The sequence below is a fragment of the Etheostoma spectabile genome, chromosome 7, assembly GCF_008692095.1.
Source record: "Etheostoma spectabile isolate EspeVRDwgs_2016 chromosome 7, UIUC_Espe_1.0, whole genome shotgun sequence".
Taxonomy (NCBI): Eukaryota; Metazoa; Chordata; class Actinopteri; order Perciformes; family Percidae; genus Etheostoma; species Etheostoma spectabile.
In genome coordinates, this window is record NC_045739.1 from 15,908,511 (window position 1) to 15,934,321 (window position 25,811).

Below are 25,811 nucleotides of genomic sequence, written 5' to 3' on the forward strand. Positions count from 1 at the left end.
ACTACTATACAATTACTATAAGAGATAGTAGAATTATGTTTATAAACCATATTGATTTTTTTAATAATTCAGATTATATTTAAAAATGGTATTTAATTTGGTGAAAAATACTTTTAAAAGTTTTTTTAGGATTTGAACCATTAGGCAGGTCCAGACTGAGATAATCAGAGAGTCCAGATGGCCGCCCCTGACCAGGCTAACTACCAGGATTTATTGATTAGTCCTGGGGCCTTTTCTGTTCAATCAGCCGTGGTTTTACCTTATAATCATCAGCCTGCATTAAAATACAACAGGTGAGGCGCCCAAAGAGAGTTCTGTTGACAGAGCGGGCTCCAAAATATGGAGGCCAGGGTTAGACTCCAGCCCTTTGCTGCATGTTATTCCCCCCTCTCTCTCTCCCCTAAAGGCCTAAAAATGCCCAAAGAAATGGCTAAAATACAAATACAATAGGTGCATATTGCTGTTCAGTTAAGCACTGTTATTATTTAAAGTTGTAACCATTATTTTTTAGAATTATGCATGTGACATTCTGTCATTGTTACTGTTATATTGCTGTATGAAAACTGCTGTTCACATGTTAGAAGATGAATATATTATGGCAGTTGTTGAGATAATTAGAAAAGGCTAACAAGGATGCTAATGTGTTTTTAATGAAGTCTGTTACTAAGGGAAATACATGAAATGATGTACATGTGTGTTTCTATAGTGGACCAATGCACCATAAACTATTTTAGTTGATAAATTTTTTTATTATTCTTTAACAATAAAGGATCGTGTTTGTTCCTCTTCCACGTGCATTGTATTTGGCATTCTTAGCACACAATTTGTGTTGTCCAGTAAACTTGGACTATAATTTGGGAGGATTGTACAATTTAAAGAACACATCCTTATTATACAATCCTCCCAACTTATAGACTTAGTTCACTGGATCAGTAACTATATAGTGTTGTAGGCTACTGTACATTCATGTAACAACAGGGAGAATCCACCCCAATGGTTTTTGACCCTAAATTTAGCTTGGGGGAAAAAACTGATGAAAATGCTCTGTTACATTTATGTTTACAGTGTGCATGGAATTTATCACTTATCTTTATAGTTTTTAGATTTTACAGTCCGATTTCTTCCTTGTCTTTTGTTTCTATGTCCATATATCCAAGGGAGCAAAGCATATAATATGCAAACAAGAAAAATTGGCCTCTGTAAAAAAACAAAAAAACGTCTGAATGATATACACTATATACACTATACACTAAAAATACACACTATATTTACAAACTACTGCTCTTGAATGATTGATTTCAGAATTACTACTGAAATCATTCAATGAATCACTTGTCATTTGCAAAAATGACACTTTGCATTAAAAGCAAACTAATATGACTTAGGTAATTTACATTTTAGCCCATGAAAGAGAGGAAGAAACAATGTACTTATGCCTCATATTCTAGCATTGTAGAAAATTGATCTTCATTGTACATTTCCAGAGTAACACTATCTTCTGCTTACTTTTAAGGCAAAGGGTACAACTGTTAATTTGTGCAAAAGTTTAGTATCCTTATCCTTGAACATTATAATTATGGTGGTTTCAATTCAGAGCAGTGGTCAGTTAATGTACATTACTGGCTGCTACGCATTCAGTCGGTCTGTGATCGTCTGCCACGCTTTCTCTCGCTGTTTCATTACAGCGGCTGTGTTTCTTTTTTTACAAATAAAGTGTTTCACTTTATCATATTTCCAAAAGAAGCTGTTGCTCACTCTCTATAAAGTATGAACAATATGTATTCTCCATTTAAGCATCAGTAAATCTGTGATCAACCTTGTGGTCTTTTAAGAAAAGCTGTGAATTTGCATCTATCCAAATTACTCCAGACTGGCTTGACCTAGTCGCTCCTCCTCATCCTTGCTTGGCACCAAGCCAGTTACCATTGTGTTTACAATGTTCAATATTTACAAAGAACCTCTATGGTTTTATTTCTGCACGCAAAAACTGCATCAAAAACATCTTATATAGTTGTCTGTAATTCTGCATCATTTAGTTGCTCTTTCCACCAGGGCGTTTCTCATTTCAATGCACTCCCTTCTCCACCTTTTCTCTTTGTCTCGTCCTCTGTTTTTCCTGCGTGGCCCATTTTTTTCTCCACGCAGCTCAGCCACGCATTTTACATATCAATTAATTGCATTTGGGTTTAGGATTTGGAACCACTGTGTTAAAAAATGGGGCTTGAAACTTACCTATGTAACCCAATGAACTAATTCCACCCACAGTATTCAACCATCTATGTTTGATAAACACATTAAAAAAAGTTAATTGTACAATTGAATGACATTCTAGCAGTGTGTTAACAGTGTATGTGGCTTTGAAATGTTTTTCAAGAAAGAGAGGGAGAAAGGGAGGTAGAGAGAGCGCTTTATCTCTTGTGTAATTGTCTCTGAATCCCAAGGACAAACTGTGGCAGGAAAACCTGCATGGTCACAGTCTGTCAACTAAAGCCTTGTTCATCCTTTAACGACTTCAGATTCAACATCCATCTCTAGCCACACTAAGAGGAACACACACACAAACACGGTTAACAGCCTATCCAACTGGGACAAACTGTATGTGCGCACAAACACGTAAAGTCGCTTCCACCTTGTTTCAGTAAATGTGACCATCGGTCTCCAGATGGTTTTCAGTCTTAATGTGTTGAGGCTAGTAGAGAACACCAAGGACAAGTAAAGACTCAATGTAACAGCTGTTCTGTCTTTCTATCACATTCCTCTTTGCTCTCCCACTTTTTCTTTCTTCACCTCACATTTCTCTTGCTTTCATTATCCAAAACTCATCCCACCGCCTCTCTCATGTCTCATGATGACGTCTTGCTACTTCAGGTAAAGATGATTTTTGTATAAGGTTCATATTATTAATCATCTCCAAGTTTATGAAGAAAATTCAACCAGATAATCTAACGCTGCTACACGCCTCCCACCCACCAAATACACACATGAAAAGTGCCCACACATGAAACCGACCGCAACACAAACATGGTGTGCGATATGCTACAAAAGGAGAAGATAAAGTGGAGTTGAGTGATGGCGGAAAATCTCTTTTCCTGACTTGGCAGGTGCTCCAACTCAGTACAAAGAGTGTCACTCACACAGAAAATAACTGAGTAACACTATAGAAACTTAATGTATATAGTCCAGTTACAGAGCCAACACACAAACAGATTTTCAGCAAACTGGCAGATACTTGACATCTGAGTTCTGTAGGTGGAGGAAAACGCACACAATTTCACAAATGAAGATACATCTTTGGTTGTAATGCACATGGTTGTAAACAAAAATGGACACACAAAACAGAGAGACCATGTCTTTAATCAAGCCTAGTGCATCTGTCAACGATGCTGTAAACACAGGGCTTCATCACAACAGAGAGGCCTGTGTGTGTGTGTGTGTGTGTGTGTGTGTGTGTGTGTGTGTGTGTGTGTGTGTGTGTGTGTGTGTGTGTGTGTGTGTGTGTGTGTGTGTGTGTGTGTGTGTGTGTGTGTGTGTGTGGACATGACCAAACAACGCACCCCTCCATCCATCACGTCGACAAGACAAATAAAGTGGAACTGCTCTTCAAGGAAAAGGGATACGTGTACTATAGCCTGCTGGAGTCAGACTTTACGGAAAGAACTGGAATGCAGCCTCTGTACTTCATACTACATAAAAGCCTTTTTGTGGTTATTATTGGGTTTGTTATGAAACATGCATTTACAGATGCTGTTAACTCTATGCACACAGTTGTATGCAGAAATCAAACACACACACACACACACACACACACACACACACACACACACACACACACACAGGTTTCTCTCAGTCAGATGCAGGCGGAGATGGTACAGACAGGCTTTGATGTGAAAATCAAAGTGTTGTGAGACGCCGCACATAACACATAAAATACATTAAACTGGCATGATAGTGTATGTTTAAAACGAGATCTATTAAAGTGTGAGTGAAAATACAATGAATGCCTAATTGCGCATAGAATAGCAGAGAAGCTCAAAGCTGAAATCAAAGATCAAGGTTAAATAGAAATGCCTTCAACTTTTCTGTGTCCCCTGGTTCTAATGACGACTGCAACTCATAGCCAAAAGATGGAAGTCAAAACAAATAACTGAACGCTAAACAAATTTCAAAAGCATAGCCACTAGCCAGCAGAAAATATATATGTTTATACATGTCTAAATAATTCCTGGATGAAAAGTGCATAAGTAATCAAAAACAAAAGTTGCTCAGTGCAGTGTTTTTTGGAGCTGCAGTCATAGACTGTATAAAACGGCTGCAGTGGTGTAATCAGTATGTGGGGCAACATCCTGATTACAGTCCAGCATCACATTCCACTTCTGTTACAGTCAGCTGTGTTTAGCATGTGGGTGAGCCTGCAGGGTGTGTGTGTGTACACCTGCCCATTGGCCCCTGTGTGTGAATATGTGTGCATACTGACCATTTATGTCTTTATGAAAATAATCATGTGGAAATAACTAAATTGAATGATCAAATGTTAGTGGTAGCTAAATCTGCCACTGATAGAGCTACAGTCCAACTTCAAGTTTGTGCATTTTTAACGCAGTTTTTTGTTGCTGTATCCGTGGAAACCTTCAGGTTTTTGGGAACTACAATCTCCCAGGACTTGTTGTGAGACTGCAGCACCATCTCCATCATATAAAAAAGCCCTGCAGAGGATATACTTCCCGTGTCATTTCAATCTGTTGCGAGGGGCTGATCCAATTCTACACAGCAGTTATTAAGTCTGCCCTTTGCACACCAATCACTGTCTGGTTAAGCAGAAAGAGAGATTATTATAATATTATACTGTATATTGTAAACCTGCCCACTCGAGTCAGGAAAATGGCAGGGCCTTCACTGCAGACCCCTTGCACCCTGGACACAACCTGTCCTAACATCTCAAACCAAATACTTTCTTTCCACATGCTATTGCTCTCACCAACTGTTAAACCTGCAATAAATTTGCTACTTGTTTAGCTATACGTATGTTTTTGCATCCTTCTGTATTTTTGTCCTTAGTGTGTATTGTAAGAACTCTGAAAGCCACTGAGATCATTTGTACAGTATATTAAAATACTTGATTCTGACTCGTATTATTTCTTCTACACAATTGCATCACATTTCTTTACCCGTGTCAATAAACCTGTATAAAGCTCACACAGCCAACCAATCTGAGTATGCGTACGTGCCCACTTGTCTTCTTGTGTGTGTTTATGTGAGAGCCTACCTTCCTCTGTGTGTGTGTATTTGTGCGTATCAGGTGTGTATCAAATTTAGCCTCGGCTAAGGGTGCTAGTGTTTTTTTTTTGTGTGGATGTGGGTTAGAGGATTACCTGCATTACCTCAACCTGATTCTTATCACCTGTACCAGCTCTCCAACACACTACGTAATCTCCGGCACTGACAAAAATGAAAGATACACCGTCTGATGCACTTAAGCACATTATCTGCATACCACAGCAACACCCAGGGGCAACAGGTACAAACTTGTAGGGGGCCCCACATTGAAGGGGACTCATCAATTTACTCTCTTACTATTGTTTTCATTACTCTGGTCATCATTCCCAGTTGACCCAGATTGAAAAATAAAAGAAAATAACAAACACAGTGACTTTTCTTTTATAAAAATGTGTTGAAAACATCAAGTTACACTTTAACCTAAAGTTGTGTTTTTTTTAGTTGTTTTTTTACAGATTTGAGAGTGTAAGATTTGGAAAGTGAAGCATGACTCCCCCTACACTCTTGCAAAGTATTTCCTTATAGTGTTCCATTCCCTTCCCCTGTGATCCAAACAAGCCATTGTCCACCTTTGTGCCAGTATCTATCAGACAAACAATAACTACACCCCATTGATCGATCCAGGCTTGGACCTATGCTCCCTACCTACCCCTCTACTCCTACCCTCAGGGTTTTTAGTTTCTTTTAGAATTTTAGTAGCATGTAGCATTTATGTATTCTCTGGTATGATTAATACAGTCTACGTATTGTTTTATGTTGTGTTTGAATGGGCCGGACCACAAACAAAGTTTCTTCAAAATAAAGTTATTTTCATTTGATTGATAGATAGTACACAGTGATAAAACTATTTTAGATAAAATTGTAATTTACAGGTTCATTATTGTACTCCTGGATAAATGCAGAGAAATCTGCAGAGAAAGGTAATGAGAAGTAAGGAGAGAGTGATTTGGGGAGGACAGTGTGGGGAGGAGGTGGTCAAAGAGGGAAAGCAAAGCCAGAGGGGTACAAGAGCAACATCAGCTAAATTAAATTGAGAGGGGAAAAGGACATCAGGAAAGCATGAGAAGAAGGGACAGAGAAACTGTCACATAAATCTGCAGCGTTAATAAGCTGAGAGGTGATTGGAGAAAATGAAGAGTGAAGACTTTTCACTTAACCCCTCACTTAATCTGTCGTCACATGGAAATAGCTACCTCCTCCATCATTCACTCTCATCACAGCTCCAGGCCTCTAACTCCAACACTGATGTCTTTCTGTCTTTCACTTCATCTTCTTTCCTCATAACCATCCATCTATCCATCTATCCATCAATCCATTCAAAGGGGCCTCATTCCCTCCACCTCTGGTCACCGTCCACTAGGGTGTGATAAGAGGCAGGTTCAAGCAGGCCTTCTCACCTCCAGGCCTCAGTCTGCATACTGAATACAGTGTACTGCACATGAGGGACACAAGGGAAGGATTTGTTTTTGTGCAAAGAAACCACGGGACAAAAGCTGTGTGAAAATGCTTGTTTCTATTTTGAGTAAGTGTGCCACAGCTATACAGTACTAGGCTTCAGGCTTTTTCTTGTGCCCTCTGTGACATGTTTCAAACATCTTAAAGGAGAATTCCGGTCAATTTCAACATGTAGGTCTGTTGTTTGTAAATTTGGAGTGTTATCAGTAGCAAGAAAATGAAAACAATCGGTGCTGCCTACATTGTGTTATACTCCTGTTAGAGTTAGCACCCAACAGGCTTAAACAGGGCAAGTTTTAAACATGTTTTTTGCCTCTAAACATGTTTAAAATGTCATTAAAAGTACCTACCCATGTGAAGTGATTCCTTTCTATGGAACACTGTGAATCTGATTGCTGTAGATGTGACAGAAATGCATGAAAGTTCTGCTAATTCAGCTCCGTTTAGTTCCTGTGTTGATACTGCAAGGAGTGCATCGGGACTGTCTACAAACTACAACACCGAAAAGAGATACAAACATATTTTCAAAAATAAGCATATGCTACAACTAGCAGGTAAGTTGGGGGACACTTCCATAACTAACACACAGCTCCTCAGAAAGAAGGCCCTTTAGAAACTGTTTGTGTGGACCTCACCGAGCAGCAATAATTGTCACTTTTGTTGAGGCTGTGAGTGAATAAACAACTTTGTATGTGCAATTTCATTACATTTTTGTACAGGAATTAACATACTGCTCCAAAGAGTGAGAGAGAGGTTCTTCTTTTTGTCTGCTGTAACATAATGTTTCCTCTCAGCCATAAGCTATAAATCCTGCTGCTACGCATTTTATCAGTCGATGGTCTGTTGCCACACACCTGGCACGTCATAAATCACAACTCTTAGTAGCAATACTATTTTTTTAAGCATTAAAAACATAATAATTCTAACATATTGAAATATGCCTTTGTTCACTACTTTCTCTGTTATAGCTGACAGAATGAGTGAGAGAGAAGTGTGTCTGTCTAGTCGAATGATGGAAGGACAAAAAAGAAAAGGGAAAGGTGGCACTGAGAAGGTCAGACTCAAAAGGAAAAAAAGGAAAATAACGGATGTTATTGTTGATGATTGAACAAATAAAGATACTACAGGTGAAATAAGATAGCATTGCTAAGTACCTAACGTCAGAGCTAGGCACAGATGGGAATTAGCACCAGGCAGGACTTAGGTTGTTAGTTTTGGTCGAATCCGTAGCTATGTGTAGCCTACTGTCTTGAGCAACCAAAGCCAGAAGTACACACTGGGTTATGAAAATATTTCACCTAATCAGTTTAAAACTCGGACCCTCTACTCGCCTTGTCTGGAACCTGTAAAGTAGGTCAGTGGCTTTCCTCTTCTCAATTTAGCCGGCTGTGGCATGAGTTAGCTTGGCAGTCAATTCCAAAGCGCTACTTGCGTTGGGCTAGTGTGAATTGTGCTGCATTCATGCACCGGACCATTCAACCCCCCCCCCCCCCCCCCCCCCCCCCCCCCCCAAGTGCCAGTGGTTTCCCAGTAGGGTCCCTCTCTGCCCCTGCATGGGTGGACGTGGATATGGATGAGCTGTAAACCGTGTTTGTGTTTGTAAGCTGTAAACCGAACTGACAGAGAAAGGAAAAGTGTGATGGATGGAGGATTGGGAGAAAAGAAGATAGAAGGACAAGGTCATTTGTACAAACACAAGTGGAAAAAGAAACCGCTGACTCAGGGGCAAACGGAGGGAGCAGGGTATTTTGTTTGTGGTGGGAAAAAAAGTTGGGAAATTGGGAATGCAATTTGTAAATGTCCACAGTAACATTGTTGACAGAAAAATAACACGGAAATTTGTTGCAGAAAAATGCATTTCAGATGACACATAATGGGCATGTTCAATATTTGGAAATGTTAATGGTTCAGGGAGGCTATTGTTTTGAACCAAACAGTTTAAAATAATTTTAGAAAAAGATTGCATGCAAAATATTTACATGATAAAATATCTGCTACATGTGAACACAGGAAAGAGAACAGAGATAAGTCACAACAATCTGCAATACAATACATTCCAGAAATCTGTTTGTGTTTGTCTTTTTGATGAAAAAATTTTGAAAAGACTAAAAGCAGACGTTTTCAAACTGTGAAGGAGAGTTAAGGAGGGGGTGCGGAGGAAAAGACGCCAGCCAAAGATACTATGTGAGATAAGAGGTACACATGCAGGTGTTCTAAAAGCAACAAAAAGTTACTTATTGTTGTTTGGCCCATTGATTTAGCCTCTCATCAACACAGTCAGCAAATAAAAGAAATATGAACACACATTATATTAGATTCAGTGTGACTCATAATCTCTGATGGTCATTGTTCAAATACATGTTGTAAACCCAGAAAATAATCAGATAATAAAAAAAGATATTCATTATAACTCCAGAGAATCAACATGTTTTTACAGAGGGGACAGGGGTTTCTGAAATGTTAGCAGGAAACTCACCGGTCACACCTTCCTGGAAATATTTTGTTTTTAGAAAAGTAAACCAGTTCAAACCTTGAGGCCAGTGTTTTTTTTGTTGTTATATTCATTAACAAAAAACACTGCCATTTTAAACAATATGCAATGCAATATGAAACCAAGAGTCCTGGACTTCCAGTAGAATCATGAATAAAACAAAATCTTGATTGGACTGTAATGTATGACTTACAAAATATAAGACAAACTAAAGATCATATATGACTGTTGGATACAAACTCACAACCTACCCTTATGAAAGTTGCATCGTAACTGGCTGAGCTGCCGCAGCTTTCTAGGCTACATCGGCTCTCTCACAGGAGAGAGCACATGTTCAGATGAGGATTCAACATCTACTTTTAGTAATAGCAAATGTTTGGGAAAAAATCTGCTACTAATTGTAATCAGCAGATGCATATAAACAAATATCACAACACTGAAACCACTGCAAGGACTTTGGCTGGAACAGCTGACTGAAACATACGGTTATTTCATGTGAAACAGGCATCCATCTGCAGAGATAATTTTAAACAAGCTGCAAAGCTGCTTCAGGGGCTGTTATCTCTTGTTGTGTGTCTTATTTGTCTCTCTCTTTTTCATACACAAACAGAGACACACAGAGAAAACAGGAGAATTTCACTTGCAGGACAGCGAGTCCTGCACAGATTTCGCTCAGGGCCTGACGTTTCAGAAACATGGGCCAGTGCTCCAGAAGAATGTGCCAGAACTAGAAGAAGAAAAAAATCATGTCTGTAATAATATCACCAGGCTTGTTTGTTCAACTTCATAACTCTGGACTGTTTTAGGAGAAAATATTCTTTGTGGCTCTTGTTTCTATCATGTCTTAAGGATATTCCAAGGATAAAGGCACATTTTTCAGGTCTATTTAACTCTGATATCATTTTAAATTTTTTATGTTACTCTTGCTTTATAGTTCTATAATGGCATTTAAAGTACTATAAGGGATGTTATTTTAAAGAAGTAGATACCAGGATTTAAAAGCACAACCCATAAATGTGGGTGAAATAATCACAAGGGACAAACAGGGCACTAAAAAGGACAACGAACTTGAGCAGATTGAGAATTCTCCATTATACTTCATAATAGTGTGATCTGTCCTGTATTAATATTTACTTTACATTACAGCTGACACTCTGAGCGGTGCTGCCAGGTGGAACCAGTGAGCATCTTCCAGGAGGAATGAGAGGCCATTCATCCATCTGTGACACAAATGTGCATATCCCAACCATATGTTCTCTGGAAGGATTTTTTTTTTATTGACCATTTAGTCCTATTTCAAAGCATCACATTCATTCAGAAGTTATGCCGCGGCTGCTGTTTTCTACTGGAGCAGCTGAGTGTAAACCAACTTTCAACGGCACCTCAAAAATCATACTATTCTTGTGAGAAAAGCTATACAGTTTCAAAATGTATTGACTTGCTCAGATATTTTTGAAATATCTGACTTTCTATGTTTGGATCGCAAAAAACTCCATGATTTTCCATATATTCCATGACCTATGAGATCTTTGATCACATACAGTAATGTGCAAATAAAGCAATTTAACAGTTACAGTGCATGCCACAAATATTACAATCAATATAGTAACTACTGTATGCATGCAAGTGTCCTTGTGGACTCAAAAAACGCAGTACAGTGTTTGCCAAGCATGACGGGCACCTTCACTGAATCCCCAGACGGATGAAACTCACACCAAAATGCTGATGATAGGGCCTCCCATGCCAGCTGGCAGGGGCCCATCCCAACCTCTACTCAATATGGAAAAACATGTCACAACCCTAGGGTCTGCCTATCTCCATATAGAATTTCACCTGACACATACATATGGTGAAAAGTAATGTTAAATCAACTGCAAACGCAAATAAAAGCTTGTGCAGACACAAGATTAAATTCATAGATTTGAAAGTCACACACATGCATGTAAAGACACGAGATACCACATGATGAAAATGGAGTTTACCAAACTAGAAACTGTGTTGTGCACTGCAATAAACACAAACACAAACACACACACACACACCCCTCTACAGCCATATTTCTCCTTTTTTAGTTAAAGAGGCTGAACCCTCAGAAGTTTGTCAAAGAGAAATCGGTTATAAGATCTTCTTGCTGACTCAGAGGGCTCTGAGGCATACAGGACAGAAATAAACACTAAGTAGGCTCAGAAAACTCAGCACTTTCAAAATGTGACTAAAAATATCAGAGTTACTCTTTAGAGAGTGCCAGTGTTTGTGCATGTTGCACAAGAAAGGCAATGTCAGTCCAACTGTCCGCATATCACTTTGCTCCACAGCCAGTCTGGCCATACTGCTGTGGGAGATGATCATGTTCATGTTTTTCTTACCTCTCATCTTGTGCCACCATCAGGTTGAAACATTGGTTTCCATGACAAAGTTTCTCAAAAACTGCATTGTTTTTATTTTTAAATCTTGCTTAGCTCAGTACTTTAACAATCTCATAGTGCATATACAAAACTCTAATGAAACCTACAAAATATCTTTGTAGTCTTTCCACTTAATTTCTATGTGTCACAATGAAAAGACAACAGTGTGTTGCTGACAGCAAGATTTGATCAACACATTTGGTCCGACCACTCCATGAAACTTGCAGTCCAATAGCAGACAAGTAGACACACACGCGCACACACACACACACACACACACACACACACACACACACACACACACACACACACACACACACACACACACAGCTTTCTTTATCCCCAGTGACCTGCCACTTCCATTCAATCAGGGTCACGATCAGTAAAAACCAATTAACTCAGAGATCCGCCTGACTAAAACCCAAGACTAGGCTATCCGTCACTTCACCAGTCTGGTCTTTTTTTACCATATGGTACGTACACAAATAAAAACCCACACAAAAGCACACATCAGTGTTGTCAATATATCAGCAAATGCTTGCCTGGCTCCTGGGTCAAGGCCATTAGCTGGGACCACCCTGCTGACTGGACCACCATTTAAACCATCACTGAAACTAAATCCGGCAGGGGCCAATGCACAGAAACACACAAGCACAGATTATTCATTACTTTCCTTTGTAAATGCTACTAGCAGGGCAAAAAAAAGTAAAAGACGACGGGCACTGGCAACAACAACAAATATTGCAGTCATATGCTTACTTTAGAGATATATTGCCAGAGGGTAAAACTATGAATGGGAAGTTCCAAAAAGATTAAAAGATAGTTCATCTAAGATTTAAGGTCAAGGAGGACAAACTTCTCACACTTTACTTGTCTATTTGGCTTACATCACAATAGACATGTTATGAATGTGAAGTGTTATACACCGTAATTCCTCAAATCAAAAGGATTTTTCATAACAAATAACCCAAATTCTGAATATCATCCTGTAGTGTCCATTGCTAAATGAACTTGTTCTGTCTGATAGCATTTTCTCTTCTTCCTGCACCATGTTACTGGGGATGCTTGTTTTTGTTAGGTTGCTGACTACACAATAAAAGCATCCCCACCTTCTTTTGTTTAGCTTTCACACCTGGACAGCCCTCACTTGTAGCAAGCGCCATGCATCATGTCTCTGCGCAACCATGTTAGAATGAGCTGTCATTGGCTATCAACACGACAATCATGGCAATTGTAGCCAATCAAATTTGTTCAGTGGGAGCCAGACCAAAGTCCCTCCTCCCAGAGCCAGCAGCCACATGACTGTGTTTTGTGAGGGAAAAAAGATAAACATTTGAATGTAAAAAGGTTTTATAAGCAATCTAAATGTGTCGGTGTGTTTTTCCAATGTCACAGAAGTGAGTATAAGCATTGGCATAATTTAGTCACATAAAAGGTTTCTGAGAAGTTTTGGGACACCAGTGACACCACATGCTGAAATTCCCTCGGTCTGAAACTGAAAGTGTTGTTGACAAAATGCAGAATGTACACTACCTCTCAAAAGTTTGGGGTCACTAACACATTTCCATACCACTTCCTTATAGACAGAAGACCAGCTGATCTGAGAGGCTGGCTGAACTAATGCAAGATTTACAATGCCAATTATCAGCAACCATTCCTCCAATGTTCCAAAGGCACATGCTGTTCACTATTTTGACATAATTTTAAAAAACTAACTGAGAAAACATTAGAGAACCCTTTTGCAATTATGCAAGCACATACTGTAATCTGAAAACTGTTGTCCTGGTTGAAAAAACAATGCAACTGATCTGAGCTGGTATTCTGTCTATAATGTAGTGCAATGGAAATTTCTAAGTGACCCCAAACTTTTGACTTTTCACGGTAGTGTATGTGTGGTGTTTTGCATACTGTTGCATAAAGCATGTCTTAGTTATTGTTTTTTCAAATATGACTTAGTATAGACACCATTTTAATATTATTCTAAACAAGCACATTTTCAGGAACTAGAAGACTTCAGGTTTCAGATGAAGCCTTAGGCATTGTGGCCTTGCAGTTCTTATTTTAGGCTATAAGCTTTTCCATTTGGGTTTGGCCAATAGGCAAAAGTAAAGATAGGTGGATTTTTACTTTCTGACTCCGGGTACTTTCTGTTGAAGATACAGCTGATTAAATATTAAGTTTGGCCTTAGAAATTCTAGCACTGTGTTGAGTTGGTGTATGCCCTGTATGTGTACACATTGTATGAGCTCTATGACACTGATATGTTTGTCTGTACAGATCCTCGTTTTAGACGTGCGTGCGTGCGTGCGTGCGTGCGTCCTTAGTGTTTCCCTGACTCAGCTGTTTGAGCGATCCAGAGATCAAAGTGCAGAGAGTTAGATGAACACTGCAGTGAAGTTTCAGCAGCTGATGAATAAACATGAGGAGGGACATTTATGCATTGCACACGTACACACATCCTTTTCAAGAACAGCGAACAACAACTTGCCGTCTGCTGAATCTTAACATGGGTGCAGAGGGATAAACACAGACACACACATATAGACACACACTTACACTGTAAAAGGTCAGCATGCATTCATCTTGTGCACACTGATACACAATAGTTTAATAAAAGGTGTGTGTGGGTTTAATTAAGTGGGACTTTGTGCAGGGTAATCCTGCATTTATGAAAGACACACACACGTACAGTCTGAACCCACCCTGGATGAACCAACATACACCAGCCAAAATGAAGGCACACACCAACACACACACACACACACACACACACACACACACACACAGCTCCACCCCACAGGGAGAAGAATCCTTTGGCAAACAGTGCACTGATGGATAAAGTGTGCGAATACTAAGTTAAAGTCCAGCCAGACCAAAGAACACACATATTATGCTACATGGGGGAAATGAGAGGACTAAGTTGAAGAAAAATAGACATCTGAGTAAAGCACTGACATAACAGCCTTCTTACTGACATCATTTTACAGTTCATGTAGATAAAAGCCATTAAAACACAGCAGCAAACATGGCACCTAAACATATTTATATTTTACTTATCATATCTCATGTCATTGCATAGATAAAAATGGAATTTTATACATCATGTACTCACAATGGCACACCTAGCTAAATAACTTATCACACACACACACATGCAGTGTGTGAATCACTGAGCAGTGCAACGACAGGTGTGTCAAGAATGACATCCCGATTGGTTTGACTAATGAAAGAGCATCCCATCTCTTATCACTGAATTATGCATCACATGTATTAGAAAACACTCCACTGCATAGATTATTAATACAAACACACACACTCACTCTGCACACATGTATAGACATGCATGCACACATGCTGACACAAACATTAAAAAATGCTGAAATTCCCCCCAAAAAAATGCAAGTAGAAAGAAAAAAATAGTATTTAATGTAGGTTTTTGTATTGAATAATATTGCACCTTGCTAAAATTTTGAATGTTATGTACCTATTCACTGTGTGTGGTTCTGTGTTCCTTAGATTGTTTGTACTGGGTGATACTGTTATAATATATTTCTGCCTTTTTTTTACCTGTTATTGTTTAGGCTGTCGGTAAGACAGAAATTAGGAGATATGACATGATGTCCCCTAAGTCCTTGCAAAAAAAAAAAACGTATGGGCCCCCTTGTGCTGAGAGATTGCTCTCCGTCAAAACTGTATTTTAATTTTCAGACAGACTTCTGCAGTACTTGAACTTGAACGCAATAAGAAAAAGAAAAAAAGCATTATTTAACTGAAGCGCTGTAAACTATACCACATTGTGCAGAGTCTATAAACTACAGTAATCTTTGGCCCCACATCCTAACTAGGTTTTCTGTTTATATCCTCATCTGTATGGGTATCTGCACTGGACAGTAAATACAAAATAACCACTGCTACTCACCATTTTTTATTACAACTATTAATTTTTATTACTTAAATTATCATTAAATTAGTAAGTACATGGTTGACAATAGCTAGGGTAAGTTCTCTTTTGCAGTCAAGGCCTAAAGAGACCTGAAGATGTTTGTGTGTGTGTGTGTGTGTGTGGTGTGTGGTGTGTGTGGTGTGGGTGTGGTGTGTGTGTGTGGGTGTGTGTGTGTGTGGTGTGTGTGTGTGTGTGTTGTGTGTGTGTGTTGTGTGTGTTCATGGAGAAAGCCTAGTCACCTGTAGTAATTCCCAGCTGGCTTTAGAGATGTTTGTTAAGCAAGAAGTAAATGGTGAGGCCTTAACTTGCTGACAGAAGAAGAGTTCAAACGGAGCAGAGAGAGACTACCTGAAATGATTTGTGTTAAAAAATAGGACGTTTACAGGCGACTCACATTTTACTAAAGGCCTACCTCCTTAACATTTACATTGAGGTTGGGAGATTAAATCAGACAAACAAACTGCACGTCATGTTGGCTTGATGTAGGCTGACCAACAAACGACTGGATGTTCCGCTAGACTCACGTTGGCCAGCATTTTATCTTATCAACCAAGACCGTGATGTGTAATTTAGTTAATACACAGGTATCTGATCAACAGGGGAGAGCACTCGGTGATAATCTGATGGATAATATCTCATCTACAGGACCTCCTTCAACCATATGATAGATGAAAAGAAAAACAGTTTTAAGCATCAAAGCAGGAAGCAATGTGCATCTTGTAAGACTGTTTTAACTCAATAAACAATAAAATGCAGCTTCATCTGCACATCTGCTGTGAAGTATTTTTACGAGTGTTTGGGGACAAATTTATTAGCTTTCAGTAGTTTTAACAGATGGTCAATGTGGTTTGAGTTTAAGAAAAGCCAAATACCAATAAGACAATGAAGTGATATAGATATAAAAGATATAGATATAACTACAACTAGAGCCGGCTGGCTTTGAGTCCAAGGGGTCCATTAACATTTAAGGGATAGGGAGGCTGAAAAGTGAAGACTTGTTCTGTTGTGATATTGGCAGGGTTAAATTAGAGTTCACCGCAGATGAGATTAAAAGAGTGCATGCACATTTTAGTGATAGAGTGACAATATTTTTCTAAAAAAGTGAAAAAGATTGTTAAAAAGGTCTTTTGTATTCTTTAAAGTTTGTATAGTCCTTTCACTGCTCAAGGAGTCTCAATAACTCCAGATGCCATGAAAAACACTCACAGCTGTTATTGTGAATTCTTGTCATTCCCAAGCCCTGACATTGACATTTTGGAGACCCAAATGTTTTTTGCCTGAGTGCACAATCACATGAGTAGCGTTTAGGAGCATAATAAAGTAGATGAACTTACTGACAGCTGGATAGAGGACCTGCAACCCAACAGACAAATGAATGACAGGAAATGGACAGCTTTATTATAATACCTTTTGCATCTACCTGCAGATTAAGTGACTTCAAAATAAGGGGCGTTGAAATTGTCAATCAGAATTTGCTACATTTAAAAACGATTTGGTAAATTTGAATTTCATATTATACCTACTGTAAGATGGAATGGGTATTTTGCCTTTGAAATTTTGATTAGGTTTTGTTATTGCATTACAAATGATATATCCACCAAACCTAATATCAGTAAAGTTGGGTTAAAGTTTAGATTGATTTATTCTCATTCTGGCTTTGCTTAATGATTGCTTTGTTTATTGTATCCTGGTTACAATTCTTTACATATTTTTTTACTTTAGGCTATTTTAGTTTCTTTTCTTTGTTAAAGATTGTCATGTTGCCTATACTGCCTTACTATTATTGCACATTCTCTAAACCAACAGGTCATTTCCACTTGCATTATCTAGTAACCACAGCAAACACTGACGTCAAGACATATCACTGTATCACCACAACGAGGGGTTTGCTGATGTCTTGTCCTTTTGGTCTAAGTTGCTCTGAGGATAAGAGCGGCAAGCTAAAAGCCTAAACTGTTACCGGGAGCCAAGAAATGCCCCCCCCCCACCCATATTATCCTGCGTGGCACTGGTACAAAAGTAGCTTACGACGCAGCATGGGAATAGCGAGATAGATAGACATGACAAAAGAAAGATGGAGGTGAGCCAAATGGATGCAGTACAGTTGGAAGAGGCTTGTGTGTGTGAGGGAGTTCAGAAGGCTCCAACAGCTACGGAAGAGCAGAGAGCGAATATTTTTACAATCTTCTGCATGCTGTGAACTTAGAGAGTACAGCAGACAGTACAGCACAGGCATTAATATGCCAAACATGCAATTATAATGCACATGTATGGAAAACTTTAATCATGAATACATAGCTATACAACATGGTTAAAGAACATTTAAGGACTCATCACTGCAGAAACTTCCATACCAATTTGGTGCAAATTTAACCCAAATTTTGACCAAAAAAACAGCAAAAGAAAATGAGAATGAATGTGCAAGAAATTAGAAGTTGGTTTGACGTAATGGAAATAGGGCATTGATGTTTGTTTTATGTTTTCATTTAGGGACCGTTGAAGTTTCCTTATTGCCCTACACACGTGACGTTTTCGTTTGTCTTCACTGCTTCACATCATCACCTTCATCATGTTTCCATTTCACTTTGTCACATTTTACTGTAATTGATCCTTCAACTTTTCCATCTCAGTCTCAGTAAATTAGTTCTTTATTTTTACCACTTGGTGTGAATTTGAAAAAACACATAAAACAGGTGAACGGAGGACTTCTCGTCAGGTCACACCGCTAGAATTAAGAAAAATGACTGATGGATTGAAATTGATTAATTGATTTCAAATTTGGATATGTCATGTGGGAAGCATTTTAAGCATTTAATCCAGATATATTTTTGCCCAACATTCACACATCGTCATGTAGCTATCACACATCTCTACAGAACCTGAAAGCAATCACAAACCAGACCTCAAAGCCTTTACAGCATCCTCATAACCACCAACATCCCACACACACAAAACACAAACACACACACACACACACACACAACACACACACAACACACACACACACACACACAACACACACACAACCACACCACACACACACACACACACACACACACACAAACACACCACACCACACACACACAACACACACACACACACACACACACACACACACACACACACACCGCTCCACCCCAGGGAGAAGAATCCTTTGGCAACAGTGCACTGATGGATAAAGTGTGCGATACAAGTTAAAGTCCAGCCAGACCAAAGAAACACACATATTATGCTACATGGGGAAATGAGAGGACTAGTTGAAGAAATAAGACACTGAGTAAGCACTGACATAACAGCCTTCTTACTGACATCATTACAGTTCATGTAGATAAAAGCCATTAAACACAGCAGCAAACATGGCCACCAAACATATTTATATTTTACTACATATCTCATGTCATTGCATAGATAAAAATGGAATTTTATACATCATGTACTCACAATGGCAACCTAGCTAAATAACTTATCACAAACACACACATGCAGTGTGTGAATCACTGAGCAGTGCAACGACGGGTGTCAAGAATGACATCCCGATTGGTTGACTAATGAAAGAGCATCCCATCTCTTATCACTGAATTATGCATCACATGTATTAGAAAACACTCCACTGCATAGATTATTAATCAAACACACACACTCACTCTGCACAACATGTATAGACAGCATGCACCATGCTGACACAAACATTAAAAATGCTGAAATTCCCCCCAAAAAAATGCAAGTAGAAAGAAAAAAATAGTATTTAAGTAGGTTTTTGTATTGAATAATATTGCACCTTGCTAAAATTTTGAATGTTAGTACCTATTCACGTGTGTGGTTCTGTGTCCTTAGATGTTTGTACTGGGTGATACTGTTATAAATATTTCTGCCTTTTTTTACCTGTTATTGTTAGGCTGTCGGTAAGACAGAATTAGGAGATATGACATGATGTCCCCTAAGTCCTTGCAAAAAAAAAAAACGTATGGGCCCCTTGTGTGAGAGTTGCTCTCGTCAAAACTGTATTTTAATTTTCAGACAGACTTCTGCAGTACTTGAACTTGAACGCAATAAGAAAAAGAAAAAAAGCTATTTTAACTGAAGCGTGTAAACTATACCACATGTGCAGAGTCTATAAATACAGTATCTTTGGCAATCACAAACAGCCTCAAGCCTTTACAGCATCCTCATAACCACCACACACACTACACACACACACACACACACACACCACCAACACCACACAACACACACACCACACACACACACACACACACACACACACACACACACACACACACACACACACACACACACCCCATTCACACAAATAATTCCACCTGTTTTAGACGACAAACCCAAAGCAATCATAGCCCCAACCAGCTGCGTTGTTAAACCATTCAAATCCCAGAGACAAATCTACCGTTCTGATTCATCAGCATCTAACAACGCAAACGGCAGGGGAAGATGACGTGAGAGAAAGAGACGGAAGGACAGAGAAGGAATGGATGAGGAAGAAAAAAAAGTGAAAGTTCACGGCACATGTAGCGCTGATATAACACAACGTCCCATCCTTTTGTGAGCCGGTGCCTCGCTGTTCAAACAACTTTTAACAGTTACAGGGAGAATCAAAAGGGAGACGGCATAATGATGCAGCTCTGTTAAAACCTGTGTTCACAGGCTTGTGAATGAACCCTGTGTACACACACACAAATGTTGTTTCCTGGTAAAAACAGAGAGACAAAGAAAACACTGAGGATGGACGGCAGGAAGAGAGATCAGAGGAGGGGGGAGAAAGGGAAATTGTAACGAGGAACGAGAAGCTAAGGGACTTGTTTTAATGAATCATGTGAAGTCAGACTGTAAAAGAAACATTTTACATAGTGCCTTTTTTCAAAAACACACTCATGAACACGTAACGTCTTGGCACACAACCAGTGTTCACAGGTGAAGGTCATGGATCAAACGTTTGGTTCAGAAGAGGGGAAGTTGTCATAACGAAATGTGGAGGGATGCAGATGTTGGAACTATATGGTTGAGAATTTGATTTATTTACCTTGCCAAACCAATTTTTTTTTACATTTGTTAAATGGAAGAACAGTCTTAAAATAAGTCATATCCCCTCACAGCCAATCCAAATCCAATTTCAACCCATTCCTGTCAAACATAGCTGCAGTTTTTTCTTTATTCTTTGGACTTTAAAGCATTGGACTCCAACAGTACAGTACTTTCACAATCCTATAACATGATGAGACCTTTAAGGCCCATTTCCTCTAGCAAGTCACAGAGGAGTGAAGCTCAGTCAAGGATTGCAGCCAGGCCTTGTCCACTGTGGGTTGGAACCCTTACGCACTAACAGGATTGCTATTAGACCTTAGACAGAACACATTCACCTTTTATTCAAAACCAACCTCTAACATACTGATTCCATTTCTTTAGATTGAGATAAATATCAATTATGTATACAACCTTTTTGTATTGTCTGCAAAACAGCAAGAAATGTAATCTGTTAAGAGTTAAAGCCTTTAGATGAGAAGATCTCATGTTTTACATTAACTATGACAGTTAGCTTAGCTTAGCACAATGACTAGAAACAGGGGAAAACAACTAGCCTGTCTCTGTTCAAAGAAGACAGAATATGCCTACCAGCAACTCTTAAGATGTAGGATTGCCAGACAAACAATCACTCCAGGAAATTACTGCACTTGGCCAAGAAATTATCATCATCCCATAACCCCCGGTAAAAAAACATACCATTCCATTTTTGCTAAGCTAAGCAGCTAGCTGCACATGTAGCATCCAAACATTGTATTGGTAATGATTTTCTCATCTAACACTTGGCAAGAAAGTGTATTCTCCAAAATTTCAAACTACTCCTTTAATTCAAAGGGGATAACAGTTTGATCCAAAGCACTGTTATGGATATTCAAAGAGTAAATGAAACAACAGAAAATCTAATTTGCACATTGCCATAAAATGTCCAAGCACATATATATTGCTCAGAGATATAACTCTTTCCATTTGTACATTCCATGAGCACGAAGTTCCTCTAGCACCATCCTCAGGCCAAAATGTCTTCTAATAGTAAAATGGTTTGAGTAAATTCATGCTCTCTTGATCGCTCTCACTGATTTCTGTTTCTAGGATAATGTAAGCTAATCTGGTCTCTCTTGTTATATGTTATCCAGCTCTTTACCACTGTTCTCTGCTGTGCTGTACTACTTCTCTGTCTTTCTTTGCAGCCGGCTGGAAAGGGGAAGCACCAGAACAAACCAGCACCAAAAGACTCTTTGTCCCCCAGCGTCAGAAAACACACTTGCACTCTTTCCTCCCTTTGTCTGTCTACCTCCTACGTACGCCCAGCATGAGAATGAGTCTTTCCCGTCTTCAGCTTTCAACAATGCTTCATCTCTGTGCCCTGGCCCACACATCAGAATACCGCGGTGGGACGCCATGAACTTCTCCCTCTATCTGGCTCATTCATTGTCTCAAACACCCAGTTGCCTCTGTCTCACTCCTCTTTTATTTTTCTGTCACTTCCTCATCAATGGTCTTTCTCTCTCTCTCTCTCTCGCATTCTCCATAATTTCTCCCTCCGTCTTTTAAATTGGTGACCTCATCCAACACCCACATTACAGTGACTTCATCAGGCAGCAGCTGCAGTCAAGGCCGCAAAGTGTTGGTGGAGGGGACAATTAACACCCGCTGCTGTGTCTGGGACACGAGGGTGAGACTACTGACAGGAAACTTCTGGAAAATATCAACAACCTAAATGTCTCATCTCGGGGATGCACTTTTTCAAAATCTGCATCGGTGAATTTCATTTGTCAATAGTATAAACTGAAGGAATGCCCACTTGTGTTGTCTGGGGAGTGAGAGCAGTGGGACTGTTCAAGGCCAACATCAAGTCTCAACAATGTCTTTACATTTTGTCCTTATTCTTTTGAAACAAAGAGAAAGACAGGGTTTGTTTGTTAAAACAAAGCATTGAAATCCAAATAGAGGAAAGATTAGGTAAACAATTGTCTGGTGAAAAGATGTGAATATCTGTCAAGCAAGAGTTTTTCTCAAGAGTTGATCTCGGCGAGAAGAAAATGAAAACGACAGGAAAAGATTGTTTTGTCAGATCTTGTCTGTAGCTGTTAAATTGGCTGAAGGGTTAGAGTAGATTGTTTGTTCGGCCAGTCCTGTGAGGAAGATGGTCAAGAGTTTAAAGGTCCTATGACATGGTGCTCTTTGGATGCTTTTACATAGGCCTTAGTGGTCCCCCAATACCATATCTGAAATCTATTTCCCAAAATTCAGCCTTGGTGCAGAATTACAGCCACTAGAGCCAGTCCCACAATGAGCTTTCCTTAGTGTGTGCCATTTCTGAGTCTGTAGCTTTTGAAGAGAGGGGGGGGGGCAAGGTGGAGGCTGGGGGTGTGGCCTTGACCAACTGCCATTTTGCTTGTTTGAAAGCCATGATGTCTCTCTCTCATGGGTGGGCCAAATTCTCTGGGCGGGCAAAGCAGAGAAAGGGGAGGTAACCTTGCCACTTATGACATCGTAAGGGGCAAGATTCCAGATTGGCCCATCTGAGCTTTTATCAAAAGGCAAAGCAGGATACCCAGGATATTTTACAGCTATGCAGTGGGTCTGTGTGGTTAAGGCTTTAAGTTACATGTAAGACTTGATGATGTGGCCATCAAGAGGGTCTCACTCATTAAAATGAGTTGCATTACATTTTGTTAAAGAGATCCAAAACAGCCATATACACATACATAACATAAAGCTGGTGTGATAAAAGGTCAATTTATTAATTGAATAAATGTTCAGAGAAAAGAAAATCCGTTACAACAGACACATACTGCCATCTGCTGGACATTGTACAAATTGAATTTACTGATTTTACTAATATAATTTATCATTGTGGAAAAATAATTAAAACAAATGACTGTGATAGTTCAGGACACTTTTTATAAGTAGCACTGATTGACCAACCATGAAAAAAATCTATAAATGAGTACAGCTTTGTAAGATTGTATTACGTGCTTTGATTTTGAAAATGTTTTTACAAAATTGGGCACAATGTACATACAGAAAATATTTTGTTGTAAAAAGGCAGTGGTGTGTTTCAGACTGTCGAATGTTGTGATAGTGAAATAATTTAACTTCTTTCACAAGGAAGCTCAGCAGCAGCAGAACTCCTTCAGTCTCAGCGCGCACGTGTGTGTGTGTGTGTGTGTGTTCTCAGAGATGCTGGTGCAGCCACAGCACTGTGTTGAGGAAGCAGTCGGCCTGTGTGTCCACTCTGGACAGAGAATGTCCGTCTTCTGGAAACCACAACAGTCTGCATGGACAAACAGACGATTGGCAGAGCTAAAGATCAGTCCTAATAATAATTATTAGTCTTTATGATGGTAAGGACAAAATAACAGGAATGCCTGAGCTGAATTAAAACCTCTGTTGTGTTGGATCAGATTGCCCAGGTGTGTTTATTGGGTGTATTTAATGTATGTATGTTGTACCTGACAGGTGAAGCTCTGCTCTTCAGTGCTTTGTAGAGCTCGAGACCCTGGTGAGGAGACACTCTCCTGTCTTTGGCCCCTAGCATTAGCAAGACTGGAGCCTTGATCTACAAACAAACACAGATAAAATCACTGTACACACACACGCACACACGCACACGCACACGCACACACACACACACACACACACACACACACACACACACACACACACACACACACACACACACACACACACACACACACACACACACACACACTTACTTTATGAAACAGACTCCTAAACTTTGCTCCTGTGTCTAGATACGTAGTATCACTTTGCCAGACCCTCCTCCAAAGCACGCTGAAGGAAGGTCTGACTACTTCACACGGCATTTGGGCATGGGAAGAAAACGTGCTCTGGTTTAATGACATTTCTTTAAACCAATCAGAATTGTCATAAGCGGTGCTAAACTCCGCACAGAGCCGCTGCAAAATAGTTGTGCGAGAGAAAACTATCTGATTGGACAGATAGTCAAGCTAGCTGTCTCAATTTTCCATGCAGAGATCTGAGGAGCAGTCAACAATAGTCATAACTCCACTGAATTTTAAATTCCAACACAAAGAAAGCTAAAGGATACGGAAAATACATGCATCCGGCAAAATTTCCAGCAGCACCTGATCAATCCCAGAAGTGGAACACAAAGGATATAGACTACTAGATAAGTAATGACTGAATTTTCAGGTACATTTGCATTATAGTTTCTAAGTCCTCTATGAATAAATCCTAATTTCCTAACAGTTCCGCTTATACAAAAGAAATACAAAAATCTATTAGACAATCTATTGAAATTTATTGAAAAACATATGATTTTAGCCTTTTGGCCTATTCTCTATAAAAGTGTGCGAGTGTCTGACCTGAGCAGCATGTGTAATGGGTGACTTCTGTAACATGGCAGCCAGGGCTTCAGCAGTAGGTATCTGGTCATATGAGAACTGAAGACCCACACTGGTGTAACGCCTGGAGAAGCAGAGAGAGGATAAGTACATTCAAACGTTTGGCTGTGTTGCAGCGGAGCTAAAGCTCATGTGTGTACAGTACAAGTTGTTGTGTATGTGTGTATGTGTCTCACCAGTCTACTATGTCGCTGGTGCCCAATAAAGTAGCAGCATTAATGACAGGGTTCCTGGCCGCACACGCTCTGTAGAACTCTGGGTACTGACCAACCAGATGACAAGACAGGAAACCCCCGTGAGAACCACCAATCACAGCCAGTCGTTTGGGGTCAAGGGTGGTGTCCATCTGCAGCGCAGTGAGCACCGCCGTCTGGATAAAGACAGTTATTCATATTTTCAGTTGATACTGAATTTTTTGTTGTTGTTTTTTTCCCAAATGAGTTTATTGACTTTCAGTGTACAACACTTATATAGAACCCAGCAAACATTGTTCACATTGTTCTCCCTCCCATCAAGCCAACCCACCCTCTGGATATGAACATAGAAATTACATATATGCCACATATGTAACGGAACATATAAAAGTTAAGTAAGAGAAGAAAAAATGTACTATATACAGTACATAGAAACAAATAATGAAAGGGATTAAGTTGAATAAACAAATATTATAAAACAAGAATAAAATTAAGATAAAGGGTGCTTCTCCTATCAATATTCAAGATCAGAATGCTACGCTACTCCCTCAGAGCTTGTTCCTGCTTAAGTAGTCTACCAATATTAAAGCTACATTGTGAAGGAATTTCTCCCATCTAGCGTTG

At 39.5% G+C, this 25,811-nt stretch overlaps 1 protein-coding gene across 3 annotated transcripts in view; it reads right to left on the bottom strand.

The window, feature by feature from the left end:
* Positions 1-3,473: 3,473 nt before the first annotated feature.
* zgc:136971 (S9 family peptidase) overlaps positions 3,474-25,811 on the bottom strand; it is a 31,342-nt gene continuing 9,004 nt past the window's right edge. Inside the window, exons 19-23 of one of the 3 annotated variants that reach the window (XM_032521410.1) lie at positions 25,170-25,363; positions 24,955-25,057; positions 24,058-24,164; positions 23,780-23,879; positions 3,474-3,533 (exon numbers count right to left, since the gene is read on the bottom strand). In XM_032521410.1, coding sequence (XP_032377301.1) covers positions 23,780-23,879; positions 24,058-24,164; positions 24,955-25,057; positions 25,170-25,363 — 504 coding nt within the window. In that variant the 3' untranslated portion in view covers positions 3,474-3,533. Of the gene's footprint in view, positions 3,534-23,401; positions 23,880-24,057; positions 24,165-24,954; positions 25,058-25,169; positions 25,364-25,811 lie in introns of those variants that run through there. The other 2 variants (XM_032521409.1, XM_032521411.1) reach the window with 2 other exon arrangements.